This window comes from Mesoplodon bidens, assembly GCF_964165515.1.
Source record: "Mesoplodon bidens genome assembly, chromosome: 14".
NCBI lineage: Eukaryota > Metazoa > Chordata > Mammalia > Artiodactyla > Ziphiidae > Mesoplodon > Mesoplodon bidens.
In genome coordinates, this window is record NC_138170.1 from 82217029 (window position 1) to 82240310 (window position 23282).

Consider the following 23282-nt stretch of genomic DNA (forward strand, 5'->3'; position numbering starts at 1 on the left):
TCTGGAACTCAAGTCCCGATGGATGCTTCCCACACATATACATGCCAAAGGATTTTGCTCTCAAATTGTGAATACTGCATACTACATCCCCTAGGAAATTAAAAAGCACATTAACACATAAAAGGCACCAATAAGTGGGCAAAGTTATTTGTTTTACTTTAACCCAGTGTTCCCTAAATACCTGAAGACTAAAACCTTATTTTCTTTTGGATGTATTACTTATTTCTATCCTGTAGAACACACTTTAGGAATTGCTGGTCTAGTAAAAGGATTAAAGCAAAATCATCAGAAAAATGATTCTTTCTCGTAGGCCTAATGTGATTACTGATAGCCCTCCTTAGTATCACTCTAAATCTACTGTTCTTCAAACAACAAAATGTAAAGCTAACATCTAGGCACAAATGGACTTACCTTTAACTCTGGGCCTACTCCAAGGGTCTGTAAGGCTTTTGCTTGTTGATAAAGTATGTGCTGAAAACCTTCGCACACATACCAATCCCAGCCTTTCTCTAAATGACAAATGACAGGTTTCAGATATCTGCATTCCTAACTTACTAAATGTAATGCTGCAACATAGTTACAACTGCGTTTTATACACTTCAACTGGAATTTTTTCGTACCCCTGAGTAGAGTTTCCCTTCTTATACTCTCTTGCTTCCCATCTGGCAAATCTGTACATAAATGCTAAAGCTAAACATCATTTTTATAATTTATCAGATTTTAAATATTTTAAATTATCTATAATTTTTCTGAAATGTTAATGTCAGAGACAGAAAAATGAACAGTCACATTAAAAAAATGAAACAAGTTTTATAAATGTATGCTGCACTGAAGAATCCTAAATGAAAGGATACTCAACACTCAGCCACTGCTTCTATGACTCCTCTGGTCCAACTCACATGGAAGGGAACAACGAGTATTTGGAGAATGAATGAACAAAAGTGAAGATGTGAAGCTCCAAGATCGCAGGAAAGGGCAATAAGAATATACAAAGAAAACAAACTGCTCAACGGCATTCTCCTTTTCTCAAGATGGTTCTAAGTTCTGGGGTGAAACTGAAAGCAAGGAAACTAAGATTTATTGAGCTCAGCCTAGTTACCAGGTGTTTTAAGTAGGTTATTTTCTTCCAACCTCAAAACAACCTTAAGAGATTGTGACGAGAACTGCCACTACAATGGACAAAGCTACATGTTTAAATAAAACTACCAGTTGAAGAGAATGTTAAAATCTGTTAAGAGCCTTATGTTTTACCCCTCCCTACTGGACAAATACTGTAACTCTTTGAAAAATATGTTATGAGCGCACAGCTTCTGAAGTCTGTTACCATGACTCCAAGAGGTTCTCTCCCCTCAGAATGTCACAGGACTCCCATGCCCCTCCCTTACCTCAAATGTCACAAGGCCTCCCCACCCCTGCTGACTAACGCACTTTCTGGAAAGGGTCTTAGCTTGTATAGGAGTAAAACAGGAAGCCTGTAATTTTGACGCTTCCCAAAGGTGAGGGAGTTTAAATTCTCCAAGCTCTATCCATGTGTGCCCTCTCCTTCCTGAACACTGCTCTGACAAACCGATAAAGTCGTATTCTATATTCTCAGTCTTGGTTCCTATTCTATATAATAAATGGTACTACATTCTCACTTTACAGATGAAGAAACAACTAAGGACAAAGAGGTTGAATATAAGACTCAACATTTAATTTGAAGCACCTGACGTTCCTTCAGCAATTTAAGTTTAAAATATACAATTTTAACTATTAGATAGGTCAAGTCCAAATTAATCAGGTTTTACTCTAATAAAATTTAATTAAAATTAATCAGGTTTAGCCTAATAAAAATAGTCACTACTAAAGGTTAAACAGGAACATGAGTTGGCATTCAGGCAGTCTCTCTGTTATTCATCTAAGAACAGCAATGTATTTCATATAGATATTTCATTAACATTTATATATATATTTCATGTGTGTATCCTTAAAGCTACCTCAGATAGAAGAGTCCACCATTACCATTAGCCTAGTTTCAAACCTGAGAATCTGGCCCTAGGCAATTAGTCACAGAAATAAAAAGCATCAGCTAAACTTAACCTCAGATTCTTCTCAATAATGGTTAATTATTATGTACTCACTGGATGAATGAAATAGATTACCTTTCAAAGCACACCCATGCTGAGCTTATTTTAAGGGAAAATAATTTTCCTTATTTTAAAAGGGTGTGTTCAAAATTCAGTGTGAGAAATGGATTTCTGAAAGCTGAATATCATGTTTAACTTGCCTAACCTGACAACTCCACAGCTGATTCATTTCAGAAAATAAGCATTTTTCTTTAAAAGCACAGAAAATCATATAATAGATAACAGATATAAAACAGAAAAACATATACCAACACACAAAAAGAAATATGCTACCTTTGCTATTATTATTTTTTGCATAATAGTTGCTCCATTGCAGAATAAAAAATGGACATGTTTTAAGACATCTGCTTCCAATTTTACCATCAATAATTATCCACTCTAATTCTACTTTGGATTACCGGCTTAAAATTCTGGCAACTTCTTTAGAATCCATTTAAAATTCCATTCCTCATCCCCAAATCATGAAAGTGAAAACATGATTGAAAAATGCTAAGCACATATGAAGAAAGAGCTTACCAAGTTTTCGTTTTCTTTTAAGTCCCCGGTTGATGGCTTGTATTTTAGTATTAGGAATAGCCCCAGTGTTTATAACTTCCCTAGATCTCTGCAGGAAATAGAAGCAGACCATTAAAAAGACCATAAAAAGATAGTTTTACATCTCCTTAAATATACTGCCAAGCATGCTCTGGGATGTATAATGAACCAGATTGTGAGTGCCAGGACCAATGATGGTAATATTTTGGGAAAATTAGATAAAGTGTAACATTCTGGTTAGCCTTTATATTGCTTTCTTTTTTCTTTTTTTTTTTTTGCAGTACGCGGGCCTCTCACTGTTGTGGCCTCTCCCGTTGCGGAGCACAGGCTCCGGATGCGCAGGCTCAGCGGCAATGGCTCATGGGCCCAGCCGCTCCGTGGCATGCAGGATCTTCCTGGACCGGGGCACAAACCCGTGTCCCCTGCATCGGCAGGTGGACTCTCAACCACTGCGCCACCAGGGAAGCCCTATATTGCTTTCTGATTCAAAATTCCTCAGTACCTAAAACTGTGCCAGGAACACAGTAAACACTAAATAAATGTATGTCAAGTGAATAAACTTTTATTTGAAATCAATTTTTAATTGTTTGAAACCAATTGTAAAGTCAAATTTATTCACTTTTTTCTCTATCCAAAACATACTTTGAAATTAAAATAACTTCTGTATTCACTGTAGTCAGCAATGCCTAAGCTACATAGATTAGTTTCATCCTACTTTTCTATGTGTTTGAATAATACTCTAAAACAGCTTTATTTATGAAATTATAAAAGAGCTACTTTTATTCTTAATCAAACTTATAGGATTTTAGAATGACTAAATGCTGAGTACAGTTCATCCCAACGTCTTCAATTCCAAGTTCTCTCAAGGGCTAGTACCTAAGATTCTGGTTCTCTCACAACCAAAATATAAAAGAGTTAGGTCTAAATGATGGGGAAAAGGTGAAGATTTTCAACCAACAGGGAACATTTATAGATTTGTCCAAATTTAGAGATTTGGAATGAAATTTATCTTCAACTTTCATTAAGAACAAAAGAAATGTCTCTAACAGGATTTTTGGAATACATCCTCTCTTGTTAAAGAAACCACATTCAAAGCAGTTCTGGTGGACTGGGTTGGCCACACTGAGAAAATAAGACATGTCAGAATACACACCAAAGCAGTTACCCAGCAAAAACAGGTAAAACCTATAAAGAGTAGGCAAGAAAAAAAAAAAAAAGGGCTTAAAATCTGGATTAGACAAAATGTGAAATAACTAAAAGCTAGAAAAAGCTACATATACAAACTGAAACTGTAACTAATTAAATTACTGAATAGTTATATTGTGGAATATTTATAGTCAATTAACACGTCCACAAATGTTTAGAATAACACAGGACAGTATTTATTAAGACAGAAGATTCAGTGGTACCCAACCACATTCCCTTCCCCTTCTCATACACAAAAAAAGAAAAAAAAAAGAAGACTAAATGGAAGCTGTCGAAAGAAATGTTGTATGTTGAGATCACTGATAATTTTAGCTTTCATTTTCATAATTTCTAAATTTTCTACAATGAATCTGCTCTTATGATCATAAAAATCTATTAAACTCACACAATTCTAGCATACACCTTTATTAAATACCCACAAAATACTTCCGAGAATGTCTATAATATAAATTGGCTAGATTTAAGACCTGAAAATTTTTTTCCTGTAAAAAATCAATCAAGATAACATTCTAATTCCTTTATCAATTCAGAAGGCCTTCTTCCAGATGGTGGAGTATCTAAAACATGAGAATTATATACAGAGTAAGTTGAAGGGCAATGAAAGGAGCAGAAAAACAGGGCAAGTTGTGCCACAGCTTCCACTCTTTGCATGTGCAAACCACCATCTCGTTGGCCGTTCCCCACCCACTGGATTTCCACACCGCCACGCCACACCCCCCGCTCTCCAGGAAGGATTGATCGCATCACACTCTATATGAAGACAATAAAGCCAAGAGAAACCACTGAAGTTATGCAACACAGAGCTCTGCCTATCACATGGGAGGCACTGAGACAGGTTCTGCGTCTGTTTAAAGATGGTGCCCACCCTCAAGAATGCTACATTCTTGACAAGTTATCCATACAGGCTGATATCTTTCAAATGTGGAAACAGTGGTATTAGGGGCTTTCAAGTTAAAAAACGACTGCAGCAGATTTTATCAGACAGAAACAAACAGAAACATTATCAAAGACAGAAATAAAAGAAAGCAATTAGTTAATGTAGTTTAATTTCTCCAAAAATAGTATATGCTGACTTCATCTGCTAACGATAAACAGTCCATTTAGACACATCTTCCTTCACCATGTTTACATTTGTACTGCTGGTACAAAAGCAAAAACTATTAATGCCTCAATATACATCAAAGCAATCTGCACATATTTAAAGTGTACAAGTTGATGTGTGTGTATGTATGTATATCCTCGAGACCATCACCACAAACAAGGTAATGAACATATCCATCAGATCAACAATTTCATCGAGTGAGTACATCATCTTCTTAATACTCTGTGTGACCAAATGGGAAGCAGACTGAAGAACAAAGACTGTCTCAAGGAAAAGCTCTTGGGTGATTGAGTTGCAAGCTAAATTAACCACTTTTCTCAAGAAAACTAGTTTTTACTTCAGACATTTTGTCCAGGCTTTTAGTTGTTTAAGGTGGGCTCCTGTTACTCCATCTTGGCCAGAAGAAGTTCACACAGTTACTTATATTTGTCCCAAATTTACCTTTCTTATATAGGCCTATACAGCAAAGGTAGTATATCTGTTCCTTCCTGGCTCTGTAGACTTTGAGCAAATCCTTTTCCAGAGAGCAGAGTCCTGGCATGTTTAGCCTGTCCCATAGCAGGCTATCCACACACTTGATTATTTTGGTTATACTGTCCTGAAGGTGTGGTAACCAGGAGAGGACCTAGCACTCCCAGTGTGAAGGGAGCCTCATTTACCAAGGTTCCACAGGACAGCAGGCCAACCTCTCCCTTAAGAGACAGGTGTGGTGGAATAAAATGACAACTGGCGTCGAAAGCCTGAGGTTCAAGTCCTGGCTCAGCACTCTATCCATGTGACTATGGCAAACTCACTCAACTGATGAGCCTTGCTTGCCCCATCTACAGATAGGTGTAATAGTATACACATCTCACAGGTTGTTATGAGGAGGGGATGAATTAATGGATGAGAAAACACTCTGTAATGTGTAAGGCACTGTACAAAGATATAATGACGATGAAGCACATTTCTCATACTCCCAACAGTCTTTCTAACATTCCGTCTTCCAAACCTCTAAGCTACCACAATACATTAAAAACTCTTAAATAAGTGGTAACTAATAAAAATAAATGCATCATCTTGTAAGTGCAATTTTAATTATTTCCCCTTATATACATACTACACAGTCTGAATCAGGAAAACATTTATATATGTGGCCCAACATAATTTCAAAAGCTCATCCTAAATCTACCTTACAAAGTCTTCAACACTTGTGTAAGCATTTGAGGACCGCTTACACTCTTCATATTTGGACATTGCCTGAGTAATAAAAACAGATCAGTTTTGGGGGGACCTATGCCACATATTAGGCTGAAACTGCAACTTTTAAAGCACAAGCAAATTCATAAATGAGGTCTGTTACTTACTTCTGTAACATTGTGGCAAGAGGTGCAATAATATTTGCCTTCATCAGTGAGACCCCAAGAGACAGCAGCACACTGAGAACAGCGGTCTTTGAACTCTTTCTGCAGGAGAAAAGGAAAACCACATTCAATACAGTGTACCTAAGCGCTGCAGTTCTACTTAGAGGGTTCCCTACCATTTTACTCTATAAATAAAGAATCACTGAGAATAGAAAATATACCAGAGGGATTATCTATAAACAAGAAGAACAGTTCAGTCTGAGCCATTTGAAACTGAATTAAACTATTAAAGAAATGTTTCTAAAATATGCAGTGTGTGAGGGTGAAAAAAAAAAGACAAAGAAGACAAGGTGGTAGGGGTAAAGTGGGGGAAAAAAAGATGAGTAAATAAAACTCCTTGAACATGCTGTGAGGAAAAAGATGATAAGATTCAAGTATAGAGAAGACTTAAAAAATAGAAGTAGCATACCATTTGGAACTTCCTCCAGGACACTAAGAACACATACCCACCACAAAGGAGCCAGAGTTTTACTAGGGTTGTTTCAAGTTTCGATTTGTTCACTCAGCAATACAAGGAGTACCAACTATGTATGTACTAGGCACTTAACTAGGTGCTGGGGATTTGAGGGTGAGCAAAACAGACAAGACCCCTACTCATAACTATACACGCTAATGGTGAGTTCTAATTGCTAATCTCATTAACCTAGCATCTACAGACGTTAACCCTCATTCAGTAGACATTTATTGAGCGTCTACAAAGAATAAGGCCTTCTGTCACCATAATGCTTCTGTACATACATAGACTGGCACCAAATTATCCACTTGCAACTCTCTGGTGCGTGAAATCTTATTATTGTTGATCTAATTACCGACTGCTCCTCTAACACCATCAAAGAGTGGCGTTTTATGAAGTGGGTCAAAATGCATGCCAACTGTATTTCAACAAGTTGGTCAAGTTTTCAGTGACCCCATGTGGATAACTATCGTAATCTTGGAGTGTCCCCAAACCCGAATTTGGAATTCCTGCACAGGCCATGGCTAAGATTCGCAGAGACACCGGCAGGGGTTACTTGGGAGCATTCTGGTTCCAAGCACCGCCTCCCTCGCCCAACCTCCAGCATCAAAGGGAACTTCTGGATGGTCCCGATTAGAGGAGATGAGCTACGTGGGTGGCCACCCCACAAAACCCACAACTTCAGCCTCCTCCCGAAACACACCCACATCGACCAACACCTCACCGTCCCTTCACCCACAACCTCACCCAGCCAGAAACTCCAGCCTCTTCCCCCAAAGCGCGGGCACACGCGGCCCGCCAGCCCCGCCAGCCCCATCCCTGTCCCTACGCCGCAGCCTTCCGCCCCGTCCCCCTTCGGCCAGTGGCCGCCCCCACAGCCAACCGGCGTCCTCCACCCCTACTCCTCAGCCTCCCTCCCTTCCCGCCCCGCCGCCCGGCTGCGCGGCACTCGGCCCCCTCACCGCCTCCTCCAGGTCCATAACGCCGCCGCCGCCGCCGCCGCCGCCGCCGCCGCCGCCGCCGCCGCCGCCGCCGCCGCCGCCGCCGCCGCCGCCGCCGCCGCCGCCCGTTACCCCGGCAGCGAGAGCAGCTTCCGGGAGCGGCGGGAAGAGCCCTCCGGGCGGAAACAGAGACCCTTGACTTTGGATTTGTCTCTTGCGGCGGTGGGAAAGCTTCCGCTAGCTCCGGGATGAAGCGACACTAATCCTGCGTCCCCAGACAGCATCCCTTTCCTAGTCAAGGTAACTAAAACCAATCAGTAAAAAAGTGGGCGGTGCCTACTGCTGAGAGGATTCAGTCTCTGTTCCGACAGCCGTGCCTTCCCGGCAGCTCTCCTGCTTTCGGGCTGCGAGGGGGGAGCGGTGGCGTGGACTCAGAGCGCTCGGGGCTCTCCACCGGGTTCTGGCACAAGAGAGGCACCGGGTTCTGGAGAAAAGAACACGTGGTTGAGTTAGAACTGGGTTTGTGATCATGGCTTTTCTGCTTCTTTGTGCCTCAATTTCCTCCTCTGTAAAAATTAGCTGTTACCTGTGGGTCCCTCGCGATGGAGCCTCACATGGTAAATGCTCATTAAATTTAGCTTTATTGTTGTCCCTTCATTGGGCACTTTCATTTCATTAAACAGGCGCTGTTTTAGGTCTTGGGGATTAAGCAGTGAACAAAGTAAACAAAAATTCCTGCCTTTATGGAGAGACGAAAATACATAAGGAGAACATAGGGTATGTTAAACGGGCATGAGTGCCAAGGAGAAAAATAAAACAGGAAAGGAGAATGGGAGCCATACTGTGGTTTCAGTTTTAAATGGAGTGGTCAAGAAAGGTCTCCCTGAGATGGTGACCTTTGAGGCAAGGGAGCAAGAACCATGTTGGGAACCTCATTCCCTGCAGAGGGAACAGTGAGTACCAAGGCCCTAGTCCTGAACCTCATGCCAGACCATTTAAGGATCAGCAAGGAGGTCAGCGAGTGGCTGGAACAGCGAGCTAAAGGGAGAGTAGAAAATGAGGCAGGGGCAAAATACAGCTCCAAGGACTTAGACTTGGAGCAATTAGAGACGCCGTTGTGGGAGTTACACAATCTTACATGTTTAACAGATTACTCTGGCTGTTGTGGGGAGAGTAGACTGCTAGGGGGCAAACGTAGAAGTTGGGAGGCAAGTCAGGAGTCTGTTACAATAATCCTGGTAGCTTGAACCAGGTAAAAGCGGTGGAGACAGTGAGGAGTAGACAGATTCTGGAAATGTATATTTTGAAGGTAGAACCATAAGGATATCTTGATGGATAAGAAGCCCATCAAAGCAGCTATGGAGGATGAAGGGAGTCAAGGATGACTTCAAGATTTTTGTCCTGAGCACCTGGAAGGGTGAAGCTGTATTTGACAGAGCAGACTATGGGTGGACCAGTTTGGGAGGGGGGTAGAGGAGGAATCAGGAATTTGACTTTGGACCTGTCAAGTTAGAGGTGCTTATAAGACCTCTAGGTAGGATGAGAAGGCAATCGGATATAGCAGTCTAGCATTCTGAGGCAGGTTCTGGACTGGAGATATATATTGGGGATTTATCTCTGTCTAGGTGGTATTTAAAGTCATGAGAGTGGAGGAGACCACCAAAGGAGTAGCTCTGTATTCACTCACTCCTTATTCACCCGTCAATTCATTTCTTTTGCAAAGTCATTCAACACCCACTATATGGCAGGCACTGTGCCAGCAATTGGGAAATGAGAGATAAACAGGACAGGGTCCTTGCCTTCAAGAGGCACCCAGTCCAGTGGAGCATTCAGTCTTATTATTTTAATCATGGCATTAGATAAATGCTCCTCTCCAGCTGTGTCACCCAGGTCATTTACCAGGCTTGGCTCTGAAGCTTCAAACTCTTTCCAAAAAACCTTACCCATCTTCAAAGCATTAAGTATTGTCATATGAATAGCTTGATTATAAGCCTCTAATTTTCTAGGCAAACCCTGATTTCAAATGTTGACATTTTACAATGGGAAGGGGGCACTGCTGAATGCCCAACTAAATTGGAGTTAGTATGTTGAACTGAAATATGAGCACCATGGCATCAGGAAGTTTCGTCTTTTTGTTTATTGCTGTATACCCAGGGCCTAGAACAGTACTTAGCTTATAGGATGTGATCAATAAATATTTGTTAAATGGATGGATGACTTTGTAAGATTTTTACATATATGCAAAATAGTTTAAATAGATGACATGTCTTGATTTGAGACTTTGGACATGTGGTTGCACAGAAATGAGTCACAGATTTTCCCAGCCATTCCTTAACAGAAAATTGAGTGTTTTGAGCAAAGTCAGACTCCTTGAAAGAAAATGTCTTCTTAGATTGTAAGACTTAGATGACTATTTCAGCAGAGAAGCTTTAATATGCATTTCTTAAAACTGGTTCACATGCCATTGCTGACCTGTCAGATTGGCACAGATGATTTTTGCTTAATGGAAATAATCAGTGGCAGAAGGGCTCAGTGAGATGGACTCTGTCTTGTACTGCAGGTGAGAGTGAATGTGGGCATATTTCTTGAAAATAATTCAGCTGCATAACAGGTGATATGGTGGAGCAATATTGAGGCAATGCCAAGAAGAGGAAACAGGGAAATAAAATTAGAATGGAGATAATAAACCCTTAAAGGGATTGAAGAGTCCCTGGGCCAAGATTGATATAACACCAAAGCCTGATTGAAGGTATTAATATATCTAAAGAAAGAATGTGATATCAGCAAGAGATGTATTTAGCCCTTCAATCCTAACAAAAGGAGGACCTAACCATAGCAAGGACCCCCACACCACTCTTATGCCCACACAGTTAACGTCCCCAGGGTACCATACCTCTTAAGTGACAGACACAGAATCCAACACACACTATTACTCAATTCTGCCTGTAGGGAGAGAGGATACTGAATATATAGGATATTTTCTCTGGGTATAGATTACTGGATTAGCAATTGTTCTTTCAGCTCTCTGAAGACATGGTTCCATTTCTTCTAACTTTCATTGTTTCTGTTGAGAAGTCAGCTACCAATGTTATCAACTATATGCTAAGTAACTAGAAAATTCCCAATTGTTTGGAAATTAAGCAGTAGACTTCTAAACAGCCCAATCAACTGAGCAGTCACAATGGACTGACAGAACATTTTGAACTGAATAAAAATGGAAATGTATCATAGCAAAATTATGAAATGCACTTAAATCTGGAGGGGAAGTTATAGCCTGAAATTCATGGATTAGAAAAAAGAAAGGCTGAAAATCAGTGATAGAGACATACATCTCAAGAAGTTAGAAAAAGAAGGTTAAACCAGATAATAATAATAATAGAAGGAAGGAAATTAAAAAGAGGAGAGATTAATAAAAGATAAAGCAAACATTCAGTGGGGGGGGGTCCACAAACTAATATTAACTCTTTAAAAAGAATCATAAATTCAGTAAACCCTGGAAAGACCAATCAAGAAGAAAAGCAAAATTAACCAATATTAGAACAATAAAAGTGACATCACTACAGATACCATAAACATTAAAAAGATCATAAGAGGATACAGCTCTAAGACAATAAATTTGAAAATGTTGATGAAAGGACAGATTCCTAGAAAAACACATAACCAAGAGCTATGCAAGAAGAAATACAAGATTTGAACAATCTTATATCTATTTAAGAAATTGACTCTATAAGTAAAAAAAAAAAAAATTTCTCACAAAGAAAACCTCAATCTCAAATGGCACAGCTGGTAAATTCTACCAAAATTTTGAGAAAGAAATAACACCCATCTTACACAGACTATTCCAAATAATGAAAAAAGAGAGAGCAGTTACCAATAAATTTTGTGAGGCTACCTTAAACTTGACGCCCAAATCTGACAAGGATATTTCAAGAAAAGTAAAAATTAAAGTCCATTCTCTCCTCAGAGCAAATGAAATATCAGCAAATTGAATGCAAGTCCTTTGCTGTATTCAGCAAATATAAATAATAAATAGAACAGTAAATCAAAATGACGTTGGGTTTATTCTAGGAATGCAAGGTTGGTTTAACACTGAAAAACAATAACAACAACAATCTAAATAGTAATCCAGATAGTGTGGTGCAAGGATAGACAAAAGATCAATGGAACTGAATACAAAGTCCAGAAACTGACCCATAAATACATATAAGATAACCTGATTTTCAACAAAGGTGCTGCTAAAATTCAGTGGGGAAAGGATTGTTCTACAATAAATGATTCTGGATCATTTGAATTGAATTCATATGAAAATTATTGACCCCCTATCTCACACAAAAATTAATTTGAAATGAATCACAGACCTACATGTGATAGGTAAAACCATAAAGCTTCTAAGAAAAAAAAAAAAGTAGGTAAATATCTTTATGGCTTAGGATAGGATAGATTTCCTTAAAAGATCACAAAACAGCACTATCCATGAAAGGAAAGATTGTTATATTGGACTTCATTAAAATTTAAAATTTTAGTTCATCAAAAGACATTGTTAAGGCAAACAAAAGACTGAGAGAAGGTATTCATAATTCATATATTCAACAAAAGACTTATCTCCATAACAAAGAATTCTTACAAATCAATTAAAAAACAATTAAAAATAGGCTAGACTTGAACAACTATTTCACAAAAGAGGACAGCTAAAAGAACAATAAATACATGGAAAGGTGCTTAACATCCTGAGTCATCAGAAAAACGAAAATTAAAACAACAATGACAGGGGACATGGGTTCGTGCCCCGGTCCAGGAAGATCCCACATGCCACGGAGCAGCTAGGCCCGTGAGCCATGGCTGCTGAGCCTGTGCATCCGGAGCCTGTGCTCCTCAACAGGAGAGGCCACAACAGTGAGAGACCCACGTACTGCAAAACAAACAAACAAACAGCAGTGAGATGCCACCACACATCTACCAGAACAACTAAATATTTTTAAAAATTTGAAAGTGTCAAGGTTCGCCAAGAATATGGATGAATTGGGTCTCTTCTACTTTACTGATGGGAGTATAAATTGAATATTTTGGAAAAGTCTTGGAAGTCATACTAAATCTGTGCTAATTATGACCCAGCAATTCCACTCCTAGATATATACCCAAGGTAAATTAGTGCATATGTTCACCAAAAGATATGTACAATTATTTTCATAAACTTTTCTTTATAATAGCCAAAAATTACAAACAACCAAATGTCCATCAACAGGAGAATGGACAAGCAAATGTGATTTAGTCATCCAGTGGAATCCAGTACAGCAATGAAGAAGAATGAACAACTGCTACATAAAACAACATGAATGAAACACGATGACATGCAGAAGAAGCCTATGGTGAATTTAAAATGGCCTTAAATTTTTTGCCATTTCTCACATTGGTTCTTGAAGTAGAATGTGATGTAACAAAAACCTAGGACTTCCCTGGTGGCTCAGTGGTTAAGAATCCACCTGCCAATGCAGGGGACATGGGTTCGAGCCCTGATCCCACATGCCGCGGAGCAACTAAGCCCATACACCACAACTACTGAGCCTGCGCTCTAGAGCCCACGAGCCACAACTACTGATCCTGCATGCCACAGCTACTGAGGCCCATGCGCCTAGAGCCCATGCTCCGCAACAAGAGAAGCTACCACAATGAGAAGCCCATACACCGCAACGAAGAATAGCCCTCACTCACCACAACTAGAGAAAAGCCCACATGCAGCAACGAAGACCCAACGCAGCCAAAGATAAATAAATAAATAAATATTTTTAAAAAACCAAAAAAACCTAAAACATGTGCCCAGATCTAATCCTGTCCTAACACATACCCCTTAGACAGCAAAATACCAGAGAAAAATTTTGAGCACGCATACCCATTATACAGATATGTATTTCTGTATATATTATATACATGCAGGACTGTTCTAGTGATGTATATTATAGAACACTCATAAATATATAAAATAAATGTTTATATGTTTATTGATAAAGTAAATAAAAATTTAATTTACTTATTAACAAAATAAATAACTTTCCTTTCAGTGAAAATACTAGTAAGAGTTATGTAATTAGAGTTCACTAGTCTTTAAATCTTGGCTTAATACTGTAATGCAGTGATTTGTAGTTTTTGTTCTAAGTTCAATTTAATACTTCTTTTTAATGGCAGTCATAACAGAAAAAGATACCTCACAAAGATGCATAGAACCAAGTGTTTTCATAACAATGGACACATTTGCAAACATCTAGTCTCAAAATGCTCTCTCCATAGCATGTTACTTCGAAAAAAGCAGTTACTTTTTAATGCATTAAACAACTGAGTGCCTAGCTTGTGCCAGACACATTTATTTATTTATTTATTTATTTATTTATTTATTTATTTATTTATTTTTTGCTGCGTTGGGTCTTCATTGCTCTGCGCGGGCTTTCTCTAGTTGTGGCGAGCGAGGACTATTCTTCATTGCAGTGCATGGGCTTCCCATTGTGGTGGCTTGTCTTTGGTGCGGAGCACGGGCTCTAGGCGCGTGGGCTTCAGTAGTTGTGGCTTTCAGGCTCAGTAGTTGTGGCTCACTGGCTCTAGAGTGCAAGCTCACTAGTTGTGGTTCACGGGCTTAGTTACTCCACGGCATGTGGGATCTTCCCAGACCAGAGATTGAACCCGTGTCCCCTGCATTGGCAGGCAGATTCTTAACCACTGTACCACCAGAGAAGTCATCAGACACCTTTTAGATACAGGGAGGAGATAAAGCAATAAACAAAAACATCTCTACGTCATGAAGCTTACATTCTAGCTGAGGGAGACGCATAATAAATAAATAAATAATTATAAAATATGTCAGATAGCAAAACACTGCCATAAGGAAAAAGAAAGCAGAATGCGAAGATTGGGGGTGGGTGGGAGTTGCTATTTTAGACAAAATGGCCTAGTAAGGCCTCTCAAAGGTGAAATTTGAGAGGAGACATAAAAGAACTGGGGGAGTGGGACTTCCCAGTGGTGCGGTAGATAAGACTCCGCTCCCAATGCTCCCAATGCAGTGGGCCCCGGTTCAATCCCTGGTTAGGAAACTAGATCCTGCATGCCGCAACGAAGATCCCGCATGCCACACCGCAGACTTGGCCCAGCCAAATAAATAAAATAAATAAATATTAAAAAAAAAATAAAGGAACTGGGGGACCTAGCCATTTAGATTTGTTGGGGGTTAGCACTCCCGGTGCAAAGACCTTGAGACAGTAAGGTGGTCCTTAAAAAGCCAGGAGGAGGTGGCAGAGGGCAGGAGGTCAGAGAGGTGGCCGGGCCAGGTCATGAGTAAGGTCTTGTGGTTAATAGTAAGGACGTTAGAGTTTATTCTCGGTGAGATGGAGAGCAGGAGAGTGACGGCTGCTGACTCATCGTTTAGAAGGGTTGCCCTGGGGGTCTGGAGAGTAGATTGGAAGGGGCTGGTGGAGGGGCAGGGAGATCACCTTGGAGGCTACGGAAATGACCCAGGTGCGGGCTGCTGGTAGGGTGAGGGTGGTGATGCTGATGAGAAGTGGTCACCTTCTCCATAGATTTCAAAGGCGTAAGCAAAAAGTCTTCCCTTACGGGAAGGGGTGTGAGGAAAAGAGAAGAGTTAAGGATGACAGCAAAGCCTGGGGTCTGAACCTACATAGGAATGAAGTTGCCGTTTTACTGAGACAGGGAAGACTTAGGTGCGGGCTTATGGTAGGGTTTGGGGAAAAAAATCAAGAGTTCAGTTTAGAAGATGTTTAAGTTAGTGATGCCTATTTGATGTCCAAGTGGAGGTGCTGAACGTGCTGTCGAATAGATGTTTGACGCTCAGGGGAAACATAGAAACCGGAGGTATAATGTGGGGAGTGAAGAGCCTGGCTAAGGTCATCAAGGAAGGGTCTGAGAGTAGACAGAGAAAAAGATGTGAGGACTAAGACTGGGCGGTCCAGCAAATGCACGAGGAGGGGCCAGAACGAGGACCCGGAAAAGGACCCTGAGCCAAATGCCTGGGGCGTAGAAGGGTGGCCAGGAGCGTGCGGTGTCCTGGATGCCAAGTGAAGAGAGCGTGTCCAAAAGGACAAGCCCTCAACTCTGTCCAGTGCTCTGGAGAACTACAGTAGGACAGGGACCGGGGGCTGACCGGCAGATTTGGACAGTGGTGCCATCAACGACCTTGACAAGGAAGCCAAATAGCATGTGTTCCAAGAGTGTAGACCTCACTTGTGAGGAATTCTGTTGCAGACAGAGGCAGGGGAGCCGCAGCTGGTAGGCGATGTAAAGTCCAGAGAGACTTTGGTCTGCTTTTGTTTCTTTGCTTGCTTAAGACGTTTATAAGCTGATGGAGGGCTTCCCTGGTGGCGCAGTGGTTGAGAGTCCGCCTGCCGATGCAGGGGACACGGGTTTGTGCCCCAGTCCGGGAAGATCCCACATGCCGCGGAGCGGCTGGGCCCATGAGCCATGGTTGCTGAGCCTGCGCGTCCGGAGCCTGTGCTCCGCAACGGGAGAGGCCACGGCAGTGAGGGGACTGCGTACCGCAAAAAAATAAAAAATAAAATAAGCTTATGGAAATGAACTGTCAGAGAGGGGAAAATGCTGATGCAGAAGAGACAGGGCACGATTTCAGGGGGCTTTCCCTGAGCTGCGAGAGGGGCGCGGGATATGCGGCCCAAGCAGAAGGGTTGGCCTTGTAGGCAATTCATCTGTGAACTGAGAGCGTGTGAGCAGGCTCAGGCACTGGTGGGAATGGCTGGAAAGGCTTTTCTGACTGTTCCGGTGAGATGGGAAGCAAGTCATCAGCTGAGTGGGGTGGGGGCTTGTACGAGGTCTAAGGAGGGATCGGAGGTGTAATAGCTCTTGGAAATGGGGGAGTTGTGATCGTAAATATAGAGATAAGGCGACTCAACACATCCAGCCATTCAGCTGCTCGCTTGGTTAAAACATCCCATTTACTCCGAAGGGACAAATTAGGTGTATTCACAATTCCAAAAATATCTGCCCGGCAGTATGCCACTGACAGCCACTTGTTATCACATGTCCAAATCTGATACTTGCGTTTTGTGTAAAAAGAAAAAAAAGACAACTCATCTGCAAGTCTGACAGGTCTTTTTAGTATTTTGCCATGAGACAACCAACAACCTTCGAGGTGGAAAAAGGACTTTCATGGATATTCAGCCCATTACAGGTTACGGTCACAATCCTGTGGCATCTGCAAGGTCTTGTGTTTATAGAATTAGCCAGATCCATGGCCTCCTGCAGTGATGTGCACACTTCTGCCTTCAACCTTTGCTGCCACTTCCTGCTAGTGCATGAGGCCATGGATGGATTTCACCCACGACATTGTAAGCAACCATATCTCAGAGTCCTTTTATTATTCTAGTCAAAGCAACCACTCTTTCATTGGTTATATGGACACAATTTTACCCGAAATATTGCTTTTGTAAAAGAAATTATTTACTGTTGAGAATATACGCTCTCTGGTGCATCTTCCCATTAGCAGCTCCTCGAAAGTAATTCTTTCCCTATTTCATTTTTGAAACAATCTAGTGACTACCATGAACAGGGACTTGTTAGAAACATCTGTATTTTATCCAACTATATAGCAAACCTTCAAATTGCAAACCTGTGTAATATGTTCTCATACTTGTTTCTTCTAAATTTTCAGCATTTTCTACGTCTTCCAACGTTATTTGTTGTCTGTTATTTCAGCCATATTTATTACAACAGAATAGAAAACTGATAACTATAAAATATAACTTTAGGGTGTAGATAGATGCTTTAGAAAACGCAGCTGGGTAGGTATATACCATGACTGGGTGGGGTAAGTGCACAGAATGTTTATGGGGTCATTAGGGAAACCTCTCTGAAGATGGGCCAGGTGAGCCAAGGTGGGACTGCAGTGGGAACCATGCGGGACTGTGGGGGACTGTGTCCCAGGGAGAGCGACAAGTCCCGAGATGGAACCGGGCTTGGTTTGTTTGAGGAACAAAAAGGAAGCCTGTGTGTCTGGAGGGTAACAGGTGAACAGTAGAGTCGTTGGCCTCGGGGTCAGATGCTGGGCAAGGCCCGATTGCTGACTGCTGAAGGTCTCCTGGACCCACGGGGCTAATACGAGGCCAGTACACCCTTACAGCCCCTTCTGCGTATTACACCAGGCGTCCCTGGTGAGTCCTGCCTCCTGGCCACCATCACTGGCTCCTACCAGGGAGGCGGGAGGGGACTCCCAGTGGATCAGCCACGGCTGCCTTGTCCTGCCTGCTTAACCCGGACCTGTGTGTGGGGATAAGAGGCTTCACAAGATTCTGACTCAGAGAGAGAGCAGGGAGAGCCTGGGGGAGCGGAAAAATGGGGCCCCACATAGACATAAGCCAGGGGTTGGGGCTCCACTGGGAGGGCAGACACTCCCACCCCAGGAGTGGAGGAAGGAAGGGCCTGAGGACACCAGGGTGCAGCCCCCACTTCTCACCATTCTTACTGAAATTCACTTCCGCCTAAGGGCGTGCATTTGTTAAAACCCTCCACGGGTCTTCCGGTCGGTCGAGGGCACTAACAGCACTGGTATCCTTAGTGAGTGAGGGCCAATGCATATGTAACGTTTTCTGGGCCAAACACCAGTCTAAACCTGTTAACTCCTTTGAATATTATCATCAGCAGCAGCCCCATTTTACCGACAAGAAAACTAAAACAAAGAGATTTTAAATTTCTGTAAGTGGCAGAGCCAGGAGTCAAAACCAAGGAGCCTAGTGGAGAACATAGCCTTGGCCACATGGCCCTCTCTGGAAGGTCAACCTCGTGAAATACGGCAAAATACGGCACTCCACAGTGGGTCCCTGTGGCTTAGCCAGTATTAAGATATTGACTACGTTGAGAACCTTAGGTGATATTGTAAGGCTCAGAAAATGTTTGAATATAATTACTCTTCGTTCAACAGAAGCTGAGGGACAATTCAGTACCGCAAACAATATTGTTTTATTAAGAGAAATTCTGTATTTCAAGACCACAAGTGACCTAGTGGCCACTGATTTAATGGGGAAGCTATTGGAGGAGTTTGATGTGTTTCAGTCTGTCAAATCCTAGCCCCAATAGGGACATTATTTAATTAGTGAGAATGTATCAAACCAAAGATCACACGAAAACCAGAAATGACTTAGAAATTATTACACTGATTTGATGAATGCTCTGTGTCTCAACTTACATCATCTGTAAGCAGTTTTATTATATTAACAGATATAGTTTGGTTTATTTAGAAAATAGAAGGGAATGTATTTTTAAGTTGTGATTTACATAGAAACTTATACATAATATATATTTCCCTACCAGTTGTTAAATATGAGTATGTTGAATATTTCTTCTGAGGCCATGGAAGGTATTTCAATTTAATTCTAAATGTGTTGAGAAGTCATTGAAGTATTTTGAACAGAGGAATGACATGCTCTAATTTATTCTTTTAGTTGTTATTCAGGTCTCTGTATGGGGAACAGCCACAGATCACAAGGGTGGAATGAAGATGGCTAATTGGGAGTGTCGACTGAAAAACCTAAAAGTTGCTGAGGACTTAAGCCCGGAGACAGCCTCTCACGTAGCTCTGAGGGATTTCTCCAAAGAGGTAAGGGAGGAGCCAGGATATATAGGAATTTTTGCAACAAACAAACAAAACCCCAGGTAGTCGGAACATCAAAAGATTACTGTTAATTAAAGAAAAACCAGAATCTCAAGTTAATGCATTTAGCACTTTTCTACATATGGGCAGATGCAGGATGCTCATTGAAATCATTTCTTTGATATGCACCTTAGCCATCTGGGGCCAGTATCCTGCTCTCTCCATCCTGGACACCCTCCGGGTGCACCATGGTGGGGTGGGGTGCCTGTGGTTGCTGATGGCTTGATGACCACAACATCCTTTGTTTACTGATATGGCAGGCGACATTCTCTGTCCATAGGAGGCTGTTACAGGAATCCAACCCAGACGTGGGTGTACTTGGATAAGAGCACCATCGTGGGCAATGGGATATAGATATACTTTGGAGGTGGAGCCAACAGTGGATTGGGTGTAGTTGTGAGAAAAATCCTGGGGCTCTAGGATAACGTAGTGAGGTGAATGGTGGAGCAGACATGGTTATGAGCAGGTTTGGGGTGAAAATCAAGATTTGGGACACCTCAGGTTTGATATGTCTGTTAGGAATACAAGAGGAGACATTACAGATAAATGAATCTGGAATTCAGAGATGGTCTGGCTGGAGACGTGGATTTGGGCGTCCTAGTGTCCAAATGAGATTTAAAGCCCTAGGACTAAATGAGAACACCTGGGGAGTGAGGGCAGCGAGTGAAGGAGAGGCGAGAGCCGCAGGCTGAGACGCGGGCTCGGTGACGTTTAGAAGTCTGAAGGGCAGAACAGTCTAGTAAAGGGAGTAGAGAAGGAGCAACTAAGGGGAATGAGGAAAACGGGCGGAGGACGGTGACCAGAACCACGTGAAGAAAGTGTCAAAAAGAAGAAGCGTCAAATGCTATTAAGAGTTAAGCATAAAAAAAACCCCACAAAAATAGTTAAGCATAGAGTTGAGCTTAGCACAGAACTTAGCAAGATGCACGGCACTGACAAGACGGTTTTAGTAACGTGTTAAGGATGACAGTTGAATTGGAGTGGGCTCAAGGCAGAGCCGGAGGAAGAGGGTAGACCATCAGTAAAGGCCTGTAAGGAAGAGCAGGGAGGTACAGAGAGGGTAAGAATGTGAACTGTTGCAGCGGGTTTGTTATGTGACTGGAAATGAAACATTGACTGGGGTGGGGATCAAAGTCCTTGAGTGGATGAGAGGGACAGATCTGACCCCAGATGAGGCCACCCTGAGGGGCTGCATTGTTCTCACCTGACCAGGCCATGGAAATTCCTGGAATGTGGCCACCTCTCAGCCAGGCTGGGCGCCCCCCCCCCCCCCGTCTGCCGGGTGTGGCCACATCTGAGCATCGGAGCTGGTTCCACTGCCTCCTCAGGACCTTCCCCCCTCCCCTGGTGTTGCCAACATCCCAGGGCTTGGAGCCCAGGACAACTCAGCTGGATTTTAGTTAAGAGGTTCTGCTGAGTGTGGAAGTAGCTAAATACTATTTCTAGGAGGCGACAGAGCAGAGACTCTGCAATCAGGAGAGTAGATTTGAATCTTGGCCCTGAAACTTACCTGCCAGCTGTGCGACCTGGACAAATCACTTCTCTGAGTCTCAGGTTTCTCATCTGCAATGTGGAGATGATAACTTTACCAAGACGCCTTCTGAGATTGTGAGGTAGAAACGGGATAGTGGATGTGCAAAGGCTCCGCCGAAGATCTGTAAGCTGGGGCGTGAGGTACAAATGCCATAAATTGTCATGAGGCTTCATTCACTATATCATTCCCCCATTCATCTCACAAAACAGGCACAGCTTGTAGAGGAAGCATTTCTTGGGACACATTCCTGGGCACTCCTCTCTGTGGGTTTAGTTTTCATAACTAGACTTTTAAGTTTTTTTAAAGATAAGAGCAAGTCTTGGCTCCTTGTGAGAGCCTCCAAATTTCATTACAGACATAAATATATCACGTCAAGGTCACCAGCTGAAAGGGAGGGGAGACGTATTATTATCTTCAAAGCTTTCTGGGAACCTATTAAATGCTAATAACAAAGCACTGGGATAGTCCAGAGCGCAAACACGGTTCTTGACGCCTGTCACATGCATGAGCCTCCTTTCTCCCTGGGCGCCCATCAACATTTCTGCTGGAGGAAGAGAGAATCAAGTGTGTCCCCGAAGAATGGACCCTCCGAGTGCTCCAAGGCCTGCTAGCGGCGGCCTGGCCTATCCATAACTGAAGCTGAAACCCCCTGTGTTTTGCGTAGTGCTAGGGAGAAAGGTAAAGAAATGAATACTGGCTGGGTACAGAGTGTTTGGAGCTATAAAAGGCCCATTACTCAGGTTATCTCATCATTGAGCTGGGAGGTAATCGTTCTCTCCTCATCAAATTGGGAGGGAAATTGAGGCTCAGGAGGTCACACTGGGTCACGTGGCCAACAAGAGCCAGAGGGGGACACTGTAACTCATTTCTCCCTGCTTCAAAGCCCACTCTTTCTGCTAACAGAGTAGGTGCTTCATAAAGGTTTTCGTAGTGAATGAGTGAGTGGATGGATGAATGAATAAAGTCCTCTGGATGCAAAATTGCCTCTTGTCAAAGGACATCAACACCCAGAAGGCACAGCCCCAATTAAACAGAAGCAAAACAACCTTGTAAGTTTCATGTGAGGTACTCAGAGTGTGGCCTAAATAACTCAGGAGTTTCCCAAACTCTCGAGTGATAAGATCACAGGCAAGTTGCAGAACCTGTTGGGGGCTGGTTTCTCCGTTTCTAATCTTGGGGCAAACATGTCTTGCTCCTCCCTCCCCCTTCCAGGAAGCAGAGTTAACAGAACACAGGCGTTTGTAGCTCTGGCCACGAGCCTTAAAGTCCTTGAAAGATGAGTCCTGGCTTGCGACCCTCCCATGGCCAGTACTGGCTACCTAACTCATGGGGCCCAGCACAAAATGGAAATGTTATGCCCGTGGATTGAAAATTAATAAGAACTTCAAGGCAGTGACCTCAGAGCAGTAAACCGAGGCTGGGGCCCTTCTGAGTATGGGGTCCCATGTGACTGTACAGGCTGCACACCCACGAAGCTAGCCCTGCCTGTGGCTGTTGATTCCAGAGAAGGGAAGAAAAGATCTTAAAAGGAGATTGGTGGGACATCTTGGGAGCACCAAAAAATAGGACATATCAATAAAGTCACCATGGAGATCAGGTTCTAGTTTCTTGAAAGACACAATTTCAGACTAGAAAGAGTGTTAAAATTCATCTAGTAAAGACAAATATCATATGATATCACTTATTTGTGGAATCTAAAAAAATAGTACAAATGAACTTATTTACAAAACAGAAATCGAGTCACAGATGTAGAAAACAAACTTACGGTTACCAAGGGGGAAAGGAGGAGGATAAACTGGGAGATGGGCATTGACATATACACACTACTATATATAAAATAGATAACTAGTGAGGACCTACTGTATGGCACAGGGAACTCTACTCAATACTCTGTAAGGATGTATACAGGAAAAGAATCTAAAAAAGAGTGGATATATGTATATGTATAGCTGATTCACTTTGCTGTACACCTGAAACGAACACAACATTGTAAATCAACTATACTCCAACAAAAACTAATTAAAAAAAATAAAATTCATCTAGTACTAGTCTTCCATTTTATAGGTCAGGAAATTGAGACCCAGACAGAAGCAGTGACTTGGGGAGTCGTGGAGTACCACAGAGAAGGCAAATCCTCTCTGAATCTCATTTAGTCTCCTTTTCACTGAAACAAAGCGCAGGCCAGATTGAATAATGCATTATTTTTTTTTCTCCCCATCCCCACTAAAATAACAGTAAAATAAAAGGGTTAAGTCCACTACTGTATAGCACAGGGAACTATACTCAATATTTTGCAATAACCTATAATGGAAGAGAATGTAAAAAG

General features: G+C 42.1%; 1 protein-coding gene and 1 long non-coding RNA gene across 3 annotated transcripts in view; one reads left to right on the forward strand and one right to left on the reverse strand.

Annotated features, from left to right (window-relative positions):
• The window catches only part of TAF1B (TATA-box binding protein associated factor, RNA polymerase I subunit B), a 59005-nt gene extending 51169 nt beyond the window's left edge, over nucleotides 1-7836 (reverse strand). Inside the window, exons 1-4 of the mRNA XM_081254858.1 lie at nucleotides 7788-7836; nucleotides 6315-6413; nucleotides 2643-2730; nucleotides 412-509 (exon numbers count right to left, since the gene is read on the reverse strand). Coding sequence (XP_081110984.1) covers nucleotides 412-509; nucleotides 2643-2730; nucleotides 6315-6413; nucleotides 7788-7805 — 303 coding nt within the window. The 5' untranslated portion in view covers nucleotides 7806-7836. The remainder of the gene's footprint in view (nucleotides 1-411; nucleotides 510-2642; nucleotides 2731-6314; nucleotides 6414-7787) is intronic.
• Nucleotides 7837-7925: 89 nt separating this feature from the next.
• Nucleotides 7926-23282, forward strand: part of LOC308627942 — a 65095-nt gene continuing 49738 nt past the window's right edge. For both annotated transcript variants that reach the window (XR_014017473.1, XR_014017474.1), the window contains exons 1-2: nucleotides 7926-8066; nucleotides 19214-19368. This is a non-coding gene — a long non-coding RNA (uncharacterized lncRNA). The remainder of the gene's footprint in view (nucleotides 8067-19213; nucleotides 19369-23282) is intronic.